Genomic DNA, 14,801 nt, shown 5'->3' with positions numbered 1-14,801 from the left:
CAGTGCAGTTGGAGTTTGTATTTTGTTGATTATAAGACACAAGGGCATAAAAGCCGACCCTGTCTCTGCCTCGCAATCTTTATCCTCAAACAACACATCAATCAACAAACAAAAAAGGCAAGAACATCTCATTGATTAAGATAAATCGAGTACAGGCTAAACTGAATGAACAACAGAGACAGAATGCAGTGTGGAATTTTATTACATAGTTTTGGGTATGGCCTCGTCTCCGAGGAATGCTCCTCGGAGCCAGATGCTGATGACAGGTAGCCCTTTGCTGGGCAGCTGGCATCGAAACCCCTCGGCTGGAGGAAAGGAGTTCCAATGAGGGGCCTTAAACTTATTATAGCTGGTTGGGGTGGGGAGGTGGATGGTAGTTGAAACCTTTGCTGAAAACAGAAAGTGAGAGAACATGGGTAAGAGAGAGTGGAAAGTGATAATTGCAAAAGTGAGCCGATAGGTTGAACAGCAAGCAAGATGAATGTGAATTATTGTTCCGTGCTTATAGGCTATAAGTTAAATAGGTGAATGACATTCCACATGTGGCTAATAGGAAAGAGGAGAAGAAATAAGACGCTATGCTGATGATGATACATTTGTATCAATTCTAAATATGTCCGTATAATAGGAAACAAAGTGTATCTTTACTGAATAAAGTTAAATTAGCATTCAAATCAGCCTGCCTGATTGAACTTTCATAAACCACAGTAGCAAAGAGACAAATCAGATGAATCAGAACGCCATCTCTATGGTAATCAATGGAGTATGTTTGAGCTGTCAAGCTAGACAAATTGTCTTTCAATGAACATATATGAAAAGGGTGCTTTATTTACAGTTAGAGTTGGTTATAGACCAGCATAAATTTAAAGCTGGTCCATGCTGGTGTCGTGTCTCTGACTATGATTAAATTATATGACATGCTATTTTTTCAAATCGATTATCTAACATTTAATTGATTACGTGATTGAATTAAATTGTCGTAAGTACTCTGTACGAACCCTAGCTAACAAGTTGAATCAGCAATACACAAATTGGCTTAATTATTTATTTACTAAATACCTAAATAAATACACAGAATGACATATATATATATATATATACACAGGATAGATCACACATTGATTACTAATCATGTCATGAAAAGCCCCTAGTGGGCTAACCCGATATGACGGCTGGTTACACAAAGGAAGGGTGTTTGTTTGAATGAAAGAGCGGGAAGACTGAGGGACAAAGGGATTGGGTCTCTATCGGACCTTGAGAAGCTATGCTACCATAAATACAGAATCGTATGCATTCTAATGTCGTTCTTAAGAGATTGTCTGTCCTTTTCTAGGCCATGTACGTTTACAGCTGCAGCTGATAACTCTACGTCTAGGATGTATCACTTCTAGAGTTCATACCAAGTTGCCATAATCAACTCATGCTGTATTCTGGCTGGTCTCGTCGAAATTCACCATTCCAGCGTGGTGATCGTCACCTCCACGTTGAAATTCACCCTTCTAAACTTTAGGACAGCAGTCCTCATATTTCTGGAACTAAATGTTAATGATCGTTAGTGGGCTTTTGTACTGATACAAATCATTAAAATCCAGACGGAAAATATTTACACAAGAAGTAACCTAATATCACACAGTCAAACTCTCATTTCATTTAGTAAGTTCACCATTCTGCCATTCTGCCATTCTCACAAATCATTAAAATCCAGACGGAAAATATTTACACAAGAAGCAACCTAATATCACACAGTCAAACTCTCATTTCATTTAGTAAGTTCACCATTCTGCCATTCTCACTGTTAAACATTGCACAGTGTTCAACACAATGGCTCTTTATGTCAATCTGTCACGTCCTGGCCAGTATATAAGGTTAATTGTTTTGTAGTTTGGTCAGGGCGTGGCAGGGGGTATTTGTTTTATGTGGTTCGGGGTGTTGTGTTTGTGTAAAGGGTGTTTGATTTAGTATTTCCTGGTTTTGGTTTATGTTTAGTTAATTCTATGGTTAGTCTAGTGTGTGTGTTTCTATGTTTGGTTGATTGGGGTTGGGACTCTCAGTTGAAGGCAGGTGTTGTCTATCTGCCTTTGATTGAGAGTCCCATATATTAGGGTGTGTTTGTATGTGTTATTTGTGGGTGATTATTCTGTGTATAGCCTTGTGCCTTACCAGACTGTTTATTTGTCGAGTGTTCGTTTTTTCGTTATTTTGTATGTTCATTTTTGAGAGTAATTAAAAATCAAGATGAGCATTCACGTACCTGCTGCGTTTTGGTCCTCATTCACCGACAACAACCGTGACACAATCATTTGATCTGATCAGTCAACGCCAGTTTTGTTTCTAAAGTAATCTAGTATCATTTTATATCAACCCAATAAGCAAAAAATAAAAACTGTACCAATCTTCATGTTAAACTACTTTTACAAATAAAAAGCAGGAAGAAAAAAACACTATATTTACATGAAAAATATATTGGTTAGATCCTTCTAACCAATGTCTGTGCTCCCATGGGTGGGGTAACTGATTGAACATAAGTTTACTTATGAAACCATTCTCTCATTTAGAAGTTAAAATCACATTTTATCTTCTCACAAATAGTTTCATGTTTAATCACATACGGTATGCAACATTTTGATGTAAATCTGATAACTAGAATGTGTAGACTTTCAAAGATACAATTCTGTCGTCCTATCTACCAAAACAATGACTGATCTGACATCATATTCTTTAAGTACCAACGGACCCTTCCATTACAGAAATGTTGTCTCATTGTTTAACTTTCTGATGTTACCATCCTGTAGAGTCTTTCTCTGTGGTAACAAAAGGGCTTTCCATAAGTCCATTCTGTAACATCAAAGATCCTGGAGAGAATTGTACATGAGCAAATGTATGAATATGTTAACAAACAGGGTCTAATGTATGATTTTCAGTCGGGTTTTAGAAAAACATACTCCACTGATTCATGTCTACTTTACTTGACTGACTTCATCAGGAAAGAGATTGATGAGGGAAATCTGTGTGGAATGGTACTGCTTGACCTACAGAAGGCCTTTGATACAGTTAACCACTGTCCCCTAATCTCCAAACTGGAGGCACTGGGGTTAACCTCTCTAGGGTCGGCGGGGCGAAATCGTCCCACCTACGTAACAGCCAGTGGAATCCTGTGGCGCGTTATTCAAATACCTTAGAAATGCTATTACTTCAATTTCTCAAACATATGACTATTTTACACCATTTTAAAGACAAGACTCTCGTTAATCTAACCACACTGTCCGATTTCAAAAAGGCTTTACAACGAAAGCAAAACATTAGATTATGTCAGCAGAGTACCCAGCCAGAAATAATCAGACACCCATTTTTCAAGCTAGCATATAATGTCACATAAATCCAAACCACAGCTAAATGCAGCACTAACCTTTGATGATCTTCATCAGATGACACACCTAGGACATTATGTTATACAATACATGCATGTTTTGTTCAATCAAGTTCATTTTTATATCAAAAACAGCTTTTTACATTAGCATGTGACGTTCAGAACTAGCATACCCCCCGCAAACTTCCGGTGAATTTACTAAAACTTTACTAAATTACTCACGATAAACGTTCACAAAAAGCATAACAATTATTTTAAGAATTATAGATACAGAACTCCTCTACGCACTCGATATGTCCAATTTTAAAATAGCTTTTTGGTGAAAGCACATTTTGCAATATTCTCAGTAGATAGCCCGGCATCACAGGGCTAGCTATTTAGACACCCAGCAAGTTTAGCACTCACCAAAGTCAGATTTACTATAAGAAAAATGTTATTACCTTTGGTGTTCTTCGTCAGAATGCACTCCCAGGACTTCTACTTCAATAACAAATGTTGGTTTGGTTCAAAATAATCCATAGTTATATCCAAACAGCGGCGTTTTGTTCGTGCGTTCAAGACACTATCCGAATGGTAACGAAGGGTGACGAGCACGACGCATTTCGTGACAAAACATTTCTAAATATCCCATTACCGTACTTCGAAGCATGTCAACCGCTGTTTAAAATCAATTTTTATGCCATTTTTCTCGTAAAAAAGCGATAATATTCCAACCGGGAATCTGCGTTTAGGTAAAAAGACGAAAGAAAATAAAGCATGGGGTCGACTCGTGCACGCGCCTAAGCCCATTGTCCTCTGATCGGCCACTTGCCAAAAGCGCAAATGTGTTTCAGCCTGGGGCTGCCTCGATATCATTCAGCTTTTTCCCGGGTTCTGAGAGCCTATGGGAGCCGTAGGAAGTGTCACGTTACAGCAAAGATCCTCAGTCTTCAATAAAAAGAGCCAAGATGAACAAGAACTTGTCATACAGGCCACTTCCTGTTTGGAATCTTCTCAGGTTTTTGCCTGCCATATGAGTTCTGTTATACTCACAGACACCATTCAAACAGTTTTAGAAAATTTAGGGTGTTTTCTATCCAAAGCCAATAATTATATGCATATTCTAGTTTCTGGGCAGTAGTAATAACCAGATTAAATCGGGTATGTTTTTTATCCGGCCGTGTAAATACTGCCCCCTACCCCCAACAGGTTAAGCAGTATCCCTCTAGGCTGAGTAAAGTCCTATTTATCAGGAAGGGAGCAAGTAGTAGAGGTTAATGGTTCACTGTCTCAGGCAAAACCAATGAGTTGTGGCGTTCCACAGGGGAGCATGCTTGGGCCTCTGCTGTTTTTATTGTATATTAACGATATGAAATATGCTTGTTCTTGCCGTCTTTTTCTTTATGCGGATGACTCTACACTTCTGGTGTCTCACAAAAGTAAAACTATGTTGGAGAGCATACTTAGCACAGAGCTTACGAACATTAGCAAATGGCTTGGAGATAATAACTTATCTCTGCACACAATTATTTTTGGATCCAGACCTAAATTGGGTAGGTTGTCTGAAATCAGAGTGGAGTTAGGGGGTGAGGTGCTGACTACTAAAACCTCTGTTAGCTACTTGGGATGAATCCTTGATGGAAGCTTGGGAGGTGTGAGCATGGCCAATAAGGTGCTAGGGAAGGTTAATGCCAGGACAAAGTTTTTGGCTAGAAAGTCCAAGCTGCTTGATAAGGACTCCATGAAAGTACTAGCTTCTGCCCTCATTCAATGCCATTTTGACTATGCTAGTACTTCCTGGTTTGGGGGTTTATCTAAACTTATGAAGGGGGAAGCTCCAGATAGCCCAGAATAAGCTGATCAGGGTAGTATTGAAGGTGAGTCCATGTACTCACATAGGCAGGAGCTGCTTTCAGGAACTAAACTGGCTGCCTGTTGAGGCTAGGGTGTCCCGGATTAGACTAGGTTTGGTTTACAGGAGTATTTATGGTCCTGCGCCCAGATATCTAAGTGATTACTTTCCTCGTGTTAGGGATGCACACAATCACAGCACCAGATCAGGTGTTGCTGATGTGTGCTTATACAGGTTCTGGAGTAATGCTGGGAAAGGTACTTTCTTGTATACTGGAGCCTCAGAATAGAATGAGTTGCCTCTGCCTATAAAATCAACGTCCTCTCTGGACAGCTTTAAAAATAAAGTAAAAATATGTTTGATGTCTTCTGTGCCCATATGAATAACCCCTATGATGTAACTGGAATGATGAGATAGATGTTTTTGTTTTATTATTTCACTGCCATACTGTATTCGATCTTGTCTAGCAATCTTGTCTCAAGAGGACCAGAATGGGAATAAGTCCCAGACTTTATTGTGTGTTATCCTCGATGATTTTATGTATGCATGTATGGCTTTTAAGTTTTATGTGTGCTTGTTTTTTAAAATGGTCGAATTAATAAACTAAACTAAAACACCAAACAGGGCAAAGTGATGACACTGGTCAATACTGGTCCATGCAGATTGTGTGTGAATATAAGTCCCAATTGTTGGATATCTCCAATCTGGCTGGGGATATGCATGAACTAGTCACCAGCATACCAGCATCAAAGTTGCCAAAACACATCAAAGGCTGGTCACCAACAAAACCAGGACTAGTCAGCAACATATGCTGGTCTATGCTGTTTTTTCCCCAGAAGGGTTTTCTGTTATATTACCCGCAACATTTTTACATTTTAGCAGATGCTCTTATCCAGAGCGACTTACAGTAGTGAATGCATATATTTCATACATTTTTTTCACGTACTGGTCCCCCGTGGGAATCGAACCCACAACCCTGGCGTTGCAAACACCATGCTCTACCAACTGAGCCACACGGGACCACAAAACACCAGTCTCAACGTCAACAGTGAAGAGGCGACTCCAGGATGCTGGCCTTCTTGGCAGAGTTGCAAAGAAAAAGCCATATCTCAGACTGGCCAATAAAAAGAAAAAATTAAGATGGGTAAAAGAACACAGACACTGGACAGAGGAACTCTGCCTAGAAGGCCAGCATCCCGGAGTCGCCGCTTCACTGTTGACGTTGAGACTGGTGTTTAGCGGGTACTATTTAATGAAGCTGCCAGTTGAGGACTTATGAGGTGTCTGTTTCTCAAACTAGACACTCTAATGTACTTGTCCTCTTGCTCAGTTCTGCACCGGGGCCTCACACTCCTCTTTCTGTTCTGGTTAGGACCAGTTTGCGCTGTTCTATGAAGGGAGTAGTACACAGCGTTGTACAAGATCTTCAGTTTCTTGGAAATGTCTCGCATGGAAAAGCCTTCACTTCTCAGAACAAGAGTTTCATAAGAAAGTTCTTTGTTTCTGGCCATTTTGAGCCTGTAATCAATCCCACAATTGGGCCTCTGTACACCTATGTAGATTTTCCATTAAAAATGGAACAATAGTCATTTACAACATTAACAATGTCTACACTGTATTTCTGATCAATTTCATGTTATTTTAATGGACAAAAAATGTTGCTTTTCTTTCAAAAGCAAGGACATTTCTAAGTGACCTCAAACTTTTGAACGGCAGTGTACCTTAAGATGTTATAACGTGTGTATCCCAAATTGCACTCAATTCCTTACATGGGCCTTGGTCAAAAGCAGTGGGTATATAGGACAGCCATCCTCAATAGGTAGACCACGGTCCAGATCTGGACCCAGAACTAGGGCTGTTACGGTGACCATATTACTGAAGCACCGGCTGTCACGAGTCATGACGGCAGTCATATTCGACATGACCGTTTAGTCACCGGTAATTAGGCTTCTCCAAGCTCTGATGCTGCTGATGGTCATTAGTAGTCTACCAAACTTCCTAACTGCCTCCTGGTACTCAGCACTCTATTGTCCCTCTAATCACTTTGACATCAATGCAAATGTAATCGAAAATCTAATCGAACACTCCATGAGAGAATGAGCTCATGTTGCTCAACATTTCTATAGGCTATGCAATTGTGTGAGAAAAACGAGTGATGGCCTCAATTAAAAAGAGGAGGATCCCATCAGCTTTCTATAGGCTAGGCCTACTGTATTTATTTCTCAACTTTCTAACATTAAGCACATTGCTTCTCTTTACAACAGGAGTATAGCCTACCTGGCTGGCATGAAAATGAACCATGGGAAAAGCATCCCCATTTGCTATTTAAGTGCATACAGTTGAAGTCGGAAGTTTACATGCACCTTAGCCAAATACATTTAAACTATTTTTTTCATAATTCCTGACATTTAATCCTAGTAGACATTCCCTGTCTTAGGTCAGTTAGGATAACCACTTTATTTTAAGAATGTGAAATGTCAGAATTATAGTAGAGAGAATGATTTATTTCAGCTTTTATTTCTTTCATCACATTCCCACTGGGTCAGAAGTTTACATACACTCAATTAGTATTTGGTAGCATTGTCTTTAAATTGTTTAAATTGTTTGTCTTGGGCCAAACGTTTTGGATAGCCTTCCACAAGCTTCCCACAATAAGTTGGGTGAATTTTGGCCCATTCCTCCCGACAGAGCTGGTGTAACTGAGTTGGGGTTGTAGGTAACCTTGCTCGCACACGCTTTTTCAGTTCTGCCCACACATTTTCTATAGGATTGAGATCAGGGCTTTGTGATGGTCACTCCAATACCTTGACTTTGTTGTCCTTAAGCTATTTTGCCACAACTTTGGAAGTATGCTTGGGGTCATTGTCCATTTGGAAGACCCATCTGCGACCAAGCTTTAAGTTCCTGACTGATGTCTTGAGATGATGCTTCAATATATCCACATAATTTTCCTCCTCATGATGCCATCTATTTTGTGAAGTGCACCAGTCCCTCCTGCAGCAAAGCACCCCCACAACATGATGCTGCCACCCCCGTGCTTAACGGTTGGGATGGAGTTCTTCGGCTTGCAAGCCTCCCACAAAAGATCTGGTCAAATATATTTTTTGTACCATCATCTTTGAAATGCAAGAGAAAAGCCAGAATGTATTATTCCAGCACAGGTGCAATTTAGATTTTGGCCATCAGTGTATGTGCTAAGTTTTAGACTGATCCAATGAACCATTGCATTTCTGTTCAAAATGTTGTATCAAGACTGCCCAAATGTGCCTAATTTGTTTATTAATAACTTTTCATGTTCAAAATTGTGCACTCTCCTCAAAGGTATTCTTTCATGGTATTCTTTCACTGTAATGGCTACTGTCAATTGGACAGTGCAGTTAGATTAACAAGAATTTAAGCTTTTTGCCCATATATGTCTATGTCCTGGGAAATTCTCTTGTTACATATAACCTCATGCTTATCGCATTAGCCGCTTAACCGTGCCATAGAAGGGACACCAATCCCGAAGAAGTTTTAAAAGTTAATTAGTGGAATTTCTTTCCCTCTTAATGCGTTTGAGCCAATCAGTTGTGTTGTGACAAGGTAGGGGGTTATACAGAAGATAGCCCTATTTGGTAAAAGACCAAGTCCATATTTGGGCAATAACAGCTCAAATAAGCAAACAGAAAGGACAGTCCATCCTTACTTTAAGACCTGAAGGTCAGTCATTACGGAAAATTTCAAGAACTTTGAAAGTTTCTTCAAGTGCATTCGCAAAAACCATCAAGCGCTATGATGAAACTGGCTCTCATGAGGACCGCCACAGGAATGGAAGACCCAGAGTTACCTCTGCTGCAAAGGATAAGTTCATTAGAGTTACCAGCCTCAGAAATTGCAGCCCAAATAAATAACTTCACAGAGTTCAAGTAACAGACACATCTCAACATCAACTTTTCAGAGGACACTGTGTGGATCAGGCCTTCATGGTCGAATTGCTGCAAAGAAACCACTACTAAAGGACACCAATAAGAAGAAGAGACTTGCTTGGGCCAAGAAACATGAGCAATGGACATTAGACCGGTGGAAATATGTCCTTTGGTCTGGAGTCTAAATTGGAGATTTTTGGTTCCAACCGCCTTGTCTTTGTGAGACGTGGTGTCGGTGAATGGATGACAAATGACATATGTACACATATGTATTTCCCACCGTAAAGCATGGAGGAGGAGGTGTTATGGTGTGGGGGTGCTTTGCTGGTGACACTGTCTGTGATTTATTTAGAATTTATGGCACACTTAACCAGCATGGCTACCATAGCATTCTGGAGCGCTACGCCATTCCATCTGCTTCGCGCTTAGTGGGACAATGACCCAACACACCTCCAGGCTGTGTAAGGGCTATTTTACCAATAAGGAGAGGGATAGAGTGCTGCATCAGATGACCTGGCTTCCACCATCCCCCGACCTCAACCAAACTGAGATGATTTGGGATGTTTCGGACCACAGAGTGAAGGAAAAGCAGCTAAACATATGTGGGAACTCCTTCAAGACTTTTGGAAAAGCATTCCAGGTGAAGCTGGTTGAGAGAATGCCAAGAGTGTGCAAAGCTGTCATCAAGGCAAAGGGTGGCTACTTTGAAGAATCTCTTTTGATTAGATTTGTTTAACACTTTTTGACTTACTACATGATTCCATAAGTGTTATTTCATCGTTTTTTATTCTACAATGTAGAAAATAGTACAAATAAAGAAAAACTCTTGAATGAGTAGGCGTTCTAAAACTTTTTACCAGTAGTGTATATATATTTTTTTATCCCTCCCCGCAGGAGGCCTTTTGCATTTTGGCAGGCCATCATTGTAAATAAGAATTTGTTCTTAATTAACTGACTTGCCTAGTTAAATAAAGGTAAAAAAATATATAAAAAGAATAAAACTGACGACCAAAATCAGCCTGCAGGCTCCCAGCCCACCACAAGAAGTCACTAGAGCGCGATGAGCTAATTAAAGCCCCACCGGCCAAACCCTCCCCTTACCCACCCAATGGTCATGACCGGTTGTGACACAGCCTGGGATCGAACCTGGGTCTGTAGTGACGCCTCAAGCACTGCGATGCTGTGCCCTAGACTGCTGCACCACTCGGGTGGCTGTATTTGTACATTTTAAATAATACCTGCAGTCAACTTGTGCACTAGGTAATAGATAAAACAGATCGCGTTCATTATTTCGCCTGTTCGATTTATTTATTATAAAGCTTACCGGTACTATATAGTTTCCCAAAACAGCTGTTTGAGCCAGTCACGTGTTTGTTTACAAAAAAGCACAAGGAAAATGGGATTTTCTTGGGTCGAGTCAAGTAAGTGAGGTGATCAAGTTACACGGAAATTCACTACAAATGTTTGCCAGCTATATATCTTATAAGTATTACGTTAACTATCTAAGATGTGCCAAATAAATTCTCTCCAGCTGGGTTTTGCAAACTTCCTAACGTTATCTAAGTGTCTAACTAGATTGCGTGATCAAGCTTCTTGGTAACAGCAGCAGAGACAATCCTCTCCTGGATTAAGATCCCTGCTGTCTAATATTTGTTTTGTGCATGCTGCAAACTGCGTTTTGAGATACTTGCATAACTTTACGAGCTGTGTTGTCTATCTTAGTAGTAAATGTTTCCATGTGCTCACAAGCATCTATCTAGCATCCGCTATGGGGATGCTGAGTACTTGTTAGCATTGTGTTAGCGTTTTGGTAAGTGACGTTTTTTGGGCTTTTCTATGTAACAAAAAAAAGTAGCCTCCCTTGTGTGCACTACCAGTAATACCGTGTATCAAGGGATAGCACAGGCACCGTAGGAAGATATGGAACTCTGGATAGCACCCAACCCTACACCAAACACAGAACAAATGGGAAACATACTGTATACTGTAAGAATCTTTGTTATAGATGAATACGGTAAACCTTTTAAAATATTTGCTGACACCCAAATCTGGGTGTCAAATCTGGGCACGAATAGAATAGCTATCTAGCTATATAAACCACACTCCAAACACGTCTTCTCCGATCTTGGTTACAAGGTGGTACTTATTTAAATTAGGTAAGAGAATATCATGTTACCGTTGGTGTATTAAAATGAAATAAGGGTGATGTCACAAAATTATTATAAAAAAGGTCACCTTTATTTGACCAGGTAGGCCAGTTGAGAACAAGTTTTCATTTACAACTGTGACCTGGCCAAGATAAAGCAAAGCAGTGCAACAAAAACAACAACGCGGAGTTACACATGGGATAAACAACCTTACAGTCAGTAACACAGTAGAAAAATATATGTACAATGTGTGCAAATGTAGTAAGATTAGGGAGGTAAGGCAATGAATAGGCAATAGAGGTGAAATAATTACAATTTAGTATTAACACTGGAGTGATAGATGTGAAGATGATGACGTGCAAGTAGAGATACTGGGGTGCAAAAGAGCAAAATAAATAAATAAAAATAACAATATGGGGATGAGGTAGTTGTGTGTGCTATTTACAGATGGGCTGTGTACAGGTACAGTGATCGGTAAGCTGCTCTGACAGCTGATGCTTAAAGTTATAGAGGGAGATATGTCTCCAGCTTCAGTGATTTTTGCAATTTGTTCCAGTCATTGGTAGCAGAGAACTGGAAGGAAAAGCAGCCAAAGTAGGTGTTGGCTTTGGGGATGACCAGTGAAATCTACCTGCTGGAGCGCGTGCCACGGGTGGGTGTTGCTATGGTGACCAGTGAGCTGAGACAAGGCGGGGCTTTACCTAGCAAAGACTTATAGATGACCTGGAGCCAGTGGGTTTGGCGATGAATATCTTCCATGCTGTCCCTAGGAGGGGTGCGTCACTTGAGTGGGTTGAGCCTTGTCTCAGGATGGTAAGTTGGTGGTTGAAGGTATCCCTCTAGTGGTGTGGGGGCTGTGCTTTGGCAAAGTGGGTGGAGTTATATCCTGCCTGTTTGGCCCTGTCCGGGGGTATCATCGGAAGGGGCCACAGTGTCTCCTGACCCCTCCTGTCTCAGCCTCCAGTATTTATGCTGCAGTAGTTTATGTGTCGAGGGGCTAGGGTAAGACCCGGCCGTCCCTCTAAACTTTCAGCTCATACAAGGAGAAGACTGATCAGAGATGCAGCCAAGAGGCCCATGATCACTCTGGATGAACTGCAGAGATCTACAGCTGAGGTGGGAGACTCTGTCCATAGGACAACAATCAGTCGTATACTGCACAAATCTGGCCTTTATGGAAGAGTGGCAAGAAGAAAGCCATTTCTTAAAGATATCCATAAAAAGTGTTGTTTAAAGTTTGCCACTAGCCACCTGGGAGACACACCAAACATGTGGAAGAAGGTGCTCTGGTCAGATGAAACCAAAATCGAACTTTTTGGCAACAATGCAAAACGTTATGTTTGGCGTAAAAGCAACACAGCTCATCACCCTGAACACACCATCCCCACTGTCAAACATGGTGATGGCAGCATCATGGTTTGGGCCTGCTTTTCTTCAGCAGGGGCAGGGAAGATGGTTAAAATTGATGGGAAGATGGATGGAGCCAAATACAGGACCATTCTGGAAGAAAACCTGATGGAGTCTGCAAAAGACCTGAGACTGGGACAGAGATTTGTCTTCCAACAAGACAATGATCCAAAACATAAAGCAAAATCTACAATGGAATGGTTCACAAATAAATATATCCAGGTGTTAGAATGGCCAAGTCAAAGTCCAGACCTGAATCCAATCGAGAATCTGTGGAAAGAACTGAAAACTGCTGTTCACAAACGCTCTCCATCCAACCTCACTGAGCTCGAGCTGTTTTGCAAGGAGGAATGGGCAAAAATGTCAGCCTCTCGATGTGCAAAACTGATAGAGACATACCCCAAGCGACTTACAGCTGTAATCGCAGCAAAATGTGGCGCTACAAAGTATTAACTTAAGGGGGCTGAATAATTTTGCACGCCCAATTTTTCGAGTTTTTTATTTGTTAAAAAAGTTTGAAATATCCAATAAATTTCGTTCCACTTCATGATTGTGTCCCACTTGTTGTTGATTCTTCACAAAAAATTACAGTTTTATATCTTTATGTTTGAAGCCTGAAATGTGGCAAAAGGTCAAGGGGGCCGAATACTTTCGCAAGGCACTGTATTTTACCTTTATTTAACTAGGCAAGTCAGTTAAGAACAAATTATTATTTTCAATGACAGTCTAGGAACAGTGGGTTAACTGCCTTGTTCAGGGGCAGAACGACAGGTTTTACCTTGTCAGCTTGGGGAATCGATCTTGCAACCTTTCGGTTACTAGTCCAATGCTATTGAGTCTGCCGTTAAGAACCCTGTGATTTCCAGAGTCGAAAGCCTTGGCCAGGTCGATGAAGACGACTGCACAGTACTGTCTTTTATTGATGGCAGTTATGATATCGTTAAGGACCTTGAGCGTGGCTGAGGTGCACACATGACCAGCTCGGAAACCAGATTGCATAGTGGAGAAGGTACGGTGGGATTCGAAATGGTTGGTGATCTGTTTGTTAACTTTCAAAGATTTTAGAAAGGCAGGACAGGATGGATATACATAGGTCTATAACAGTTTGAGTCTAGAGTGTCTCCCCCTTTGAAGAGGAAGATGACCGCGGCAGCTTTCCAATCTTTGGGGATCTCAGACGATACGAAAGAGAGGTTGAACAGGCTAGTAACAATTTTGCCGTATAATTTTAGAAAGAGAGGGTCCAGATTGTCTAGCCCAGCTGATTTGTAGGGATCCAGATTTTGCAGCTCTTTCAGAACATAAACTGTCTGGATTTGGGTGAAGGAGAAGCGGGGGGGGGGGGCCTTGGGCAAGTTTCTGCGGGGGGTGCAGAGCTGTTAGTCGGGGTAGGGGTAGCCAGGTGGAAAGCATGGCCAGCCGTAGAAAAATGCTACTTGAAATTAGCGATTATCGTAGATTTATCGGTGATGACAGTGTTTCCTAGCCTCAGAGCAGTGGGCAGCTGGGAGGAGGTGCTCTTATACTCCATGGACTTTACAGTGTCCCAAAACTGTTTGGAATTAGTGCTACAGGATGCACATTTCTGTTTGATAAAGCTAGCCTTAGCTTTCCTAACTAACTGTGTATATTGGTTACTGACTTCCCTGAAAAGTTGCAGAGCTGCATAATCCCGCTTCCTGAATCCAAGTGTTTGACACGGGGGGAGGTGACCAGTAATTTTATGATCAAACTTTAGAATTGTAGAAGCAACAGTACATTTTCACACTTTGGTCATCATACTTTGATCTGATTTCATCCAAATATCATCAAATTTCATGGAAAAACATGATTGACTGTTCATTTTCTACCAGCCTCGCATGGGTCATGAGGTGAGGGTTTGTTACTACGCTGATAAATGACAATATCCATCCCGACCTTTGCCACCTAGGTATAGGGTGCCAATTTGGATGCAACCATTAAATGAGTGTGACCCACCTGTGGTATAGTGATGTAGTGAAGGAACCTCCTAGCTTCCTCCTCCAGGGAGTGACTGTCACTGGCCCACGGCTCGAGCTCTATATGCCACCTGGGAGACTGGAAAAAGCAACAGGGAGACAGCCAATCAGCATCAGTGGACCAGGGAGATGGCCAAACAACAACAC

The 14,801-nt window shown here is 41.2% G+C and overlaps 1 protein-coding gene and 1 non-coding gene across 2 annotated transcripts in view; both read right to left on the bottom strand.

Annotated features, from left to right (window-relative positions):
* Nucleotides 1–14,801, bottom strand: part of LOC106571809 (putative methyltransferase-like protein 24) — a 119,976-nt gene that overhangs the window by 40,408 nt on the left and 64,767 nt on the right. Inside the window, exon 2 of the mRNA XM_014145276.3 lies at nt 14,635–14,733. Coding sequence (XP_014000751.2) covers nt 14,635–14,733 — 99 coding nt within the window. The remainder of the gene's footprint in view (nt 1–14,634; nt 14,734–14,801) is intronic.
* Nucleotides 6,145–6,220, bottom strand: trnaa-ugc (transfer RNA alanine (anticodon UGC)). Its single transcript has one exon. It is a non-coding gene; the product is annotated as a tRNA-Ala (tRNA).

Source organism: Salmo salar, chromosome 15, assembly GCF_965601325.2.
Source record: "Salmo salar chromosome 15, fSalSal1, whole genome shotgun sequence".
NCBI classification, from domain to species: domain Eukaryota; kingdom Metazoa; phylum Chordata; class Actinopteri; order Salmoniformes; family Salmonidae; genus Salmo; species Salmo salar.
Note: the sequence above shows the minus strand (reverse complement) of the source record. Positions and strands in the feature narration are given on the sequence as shown.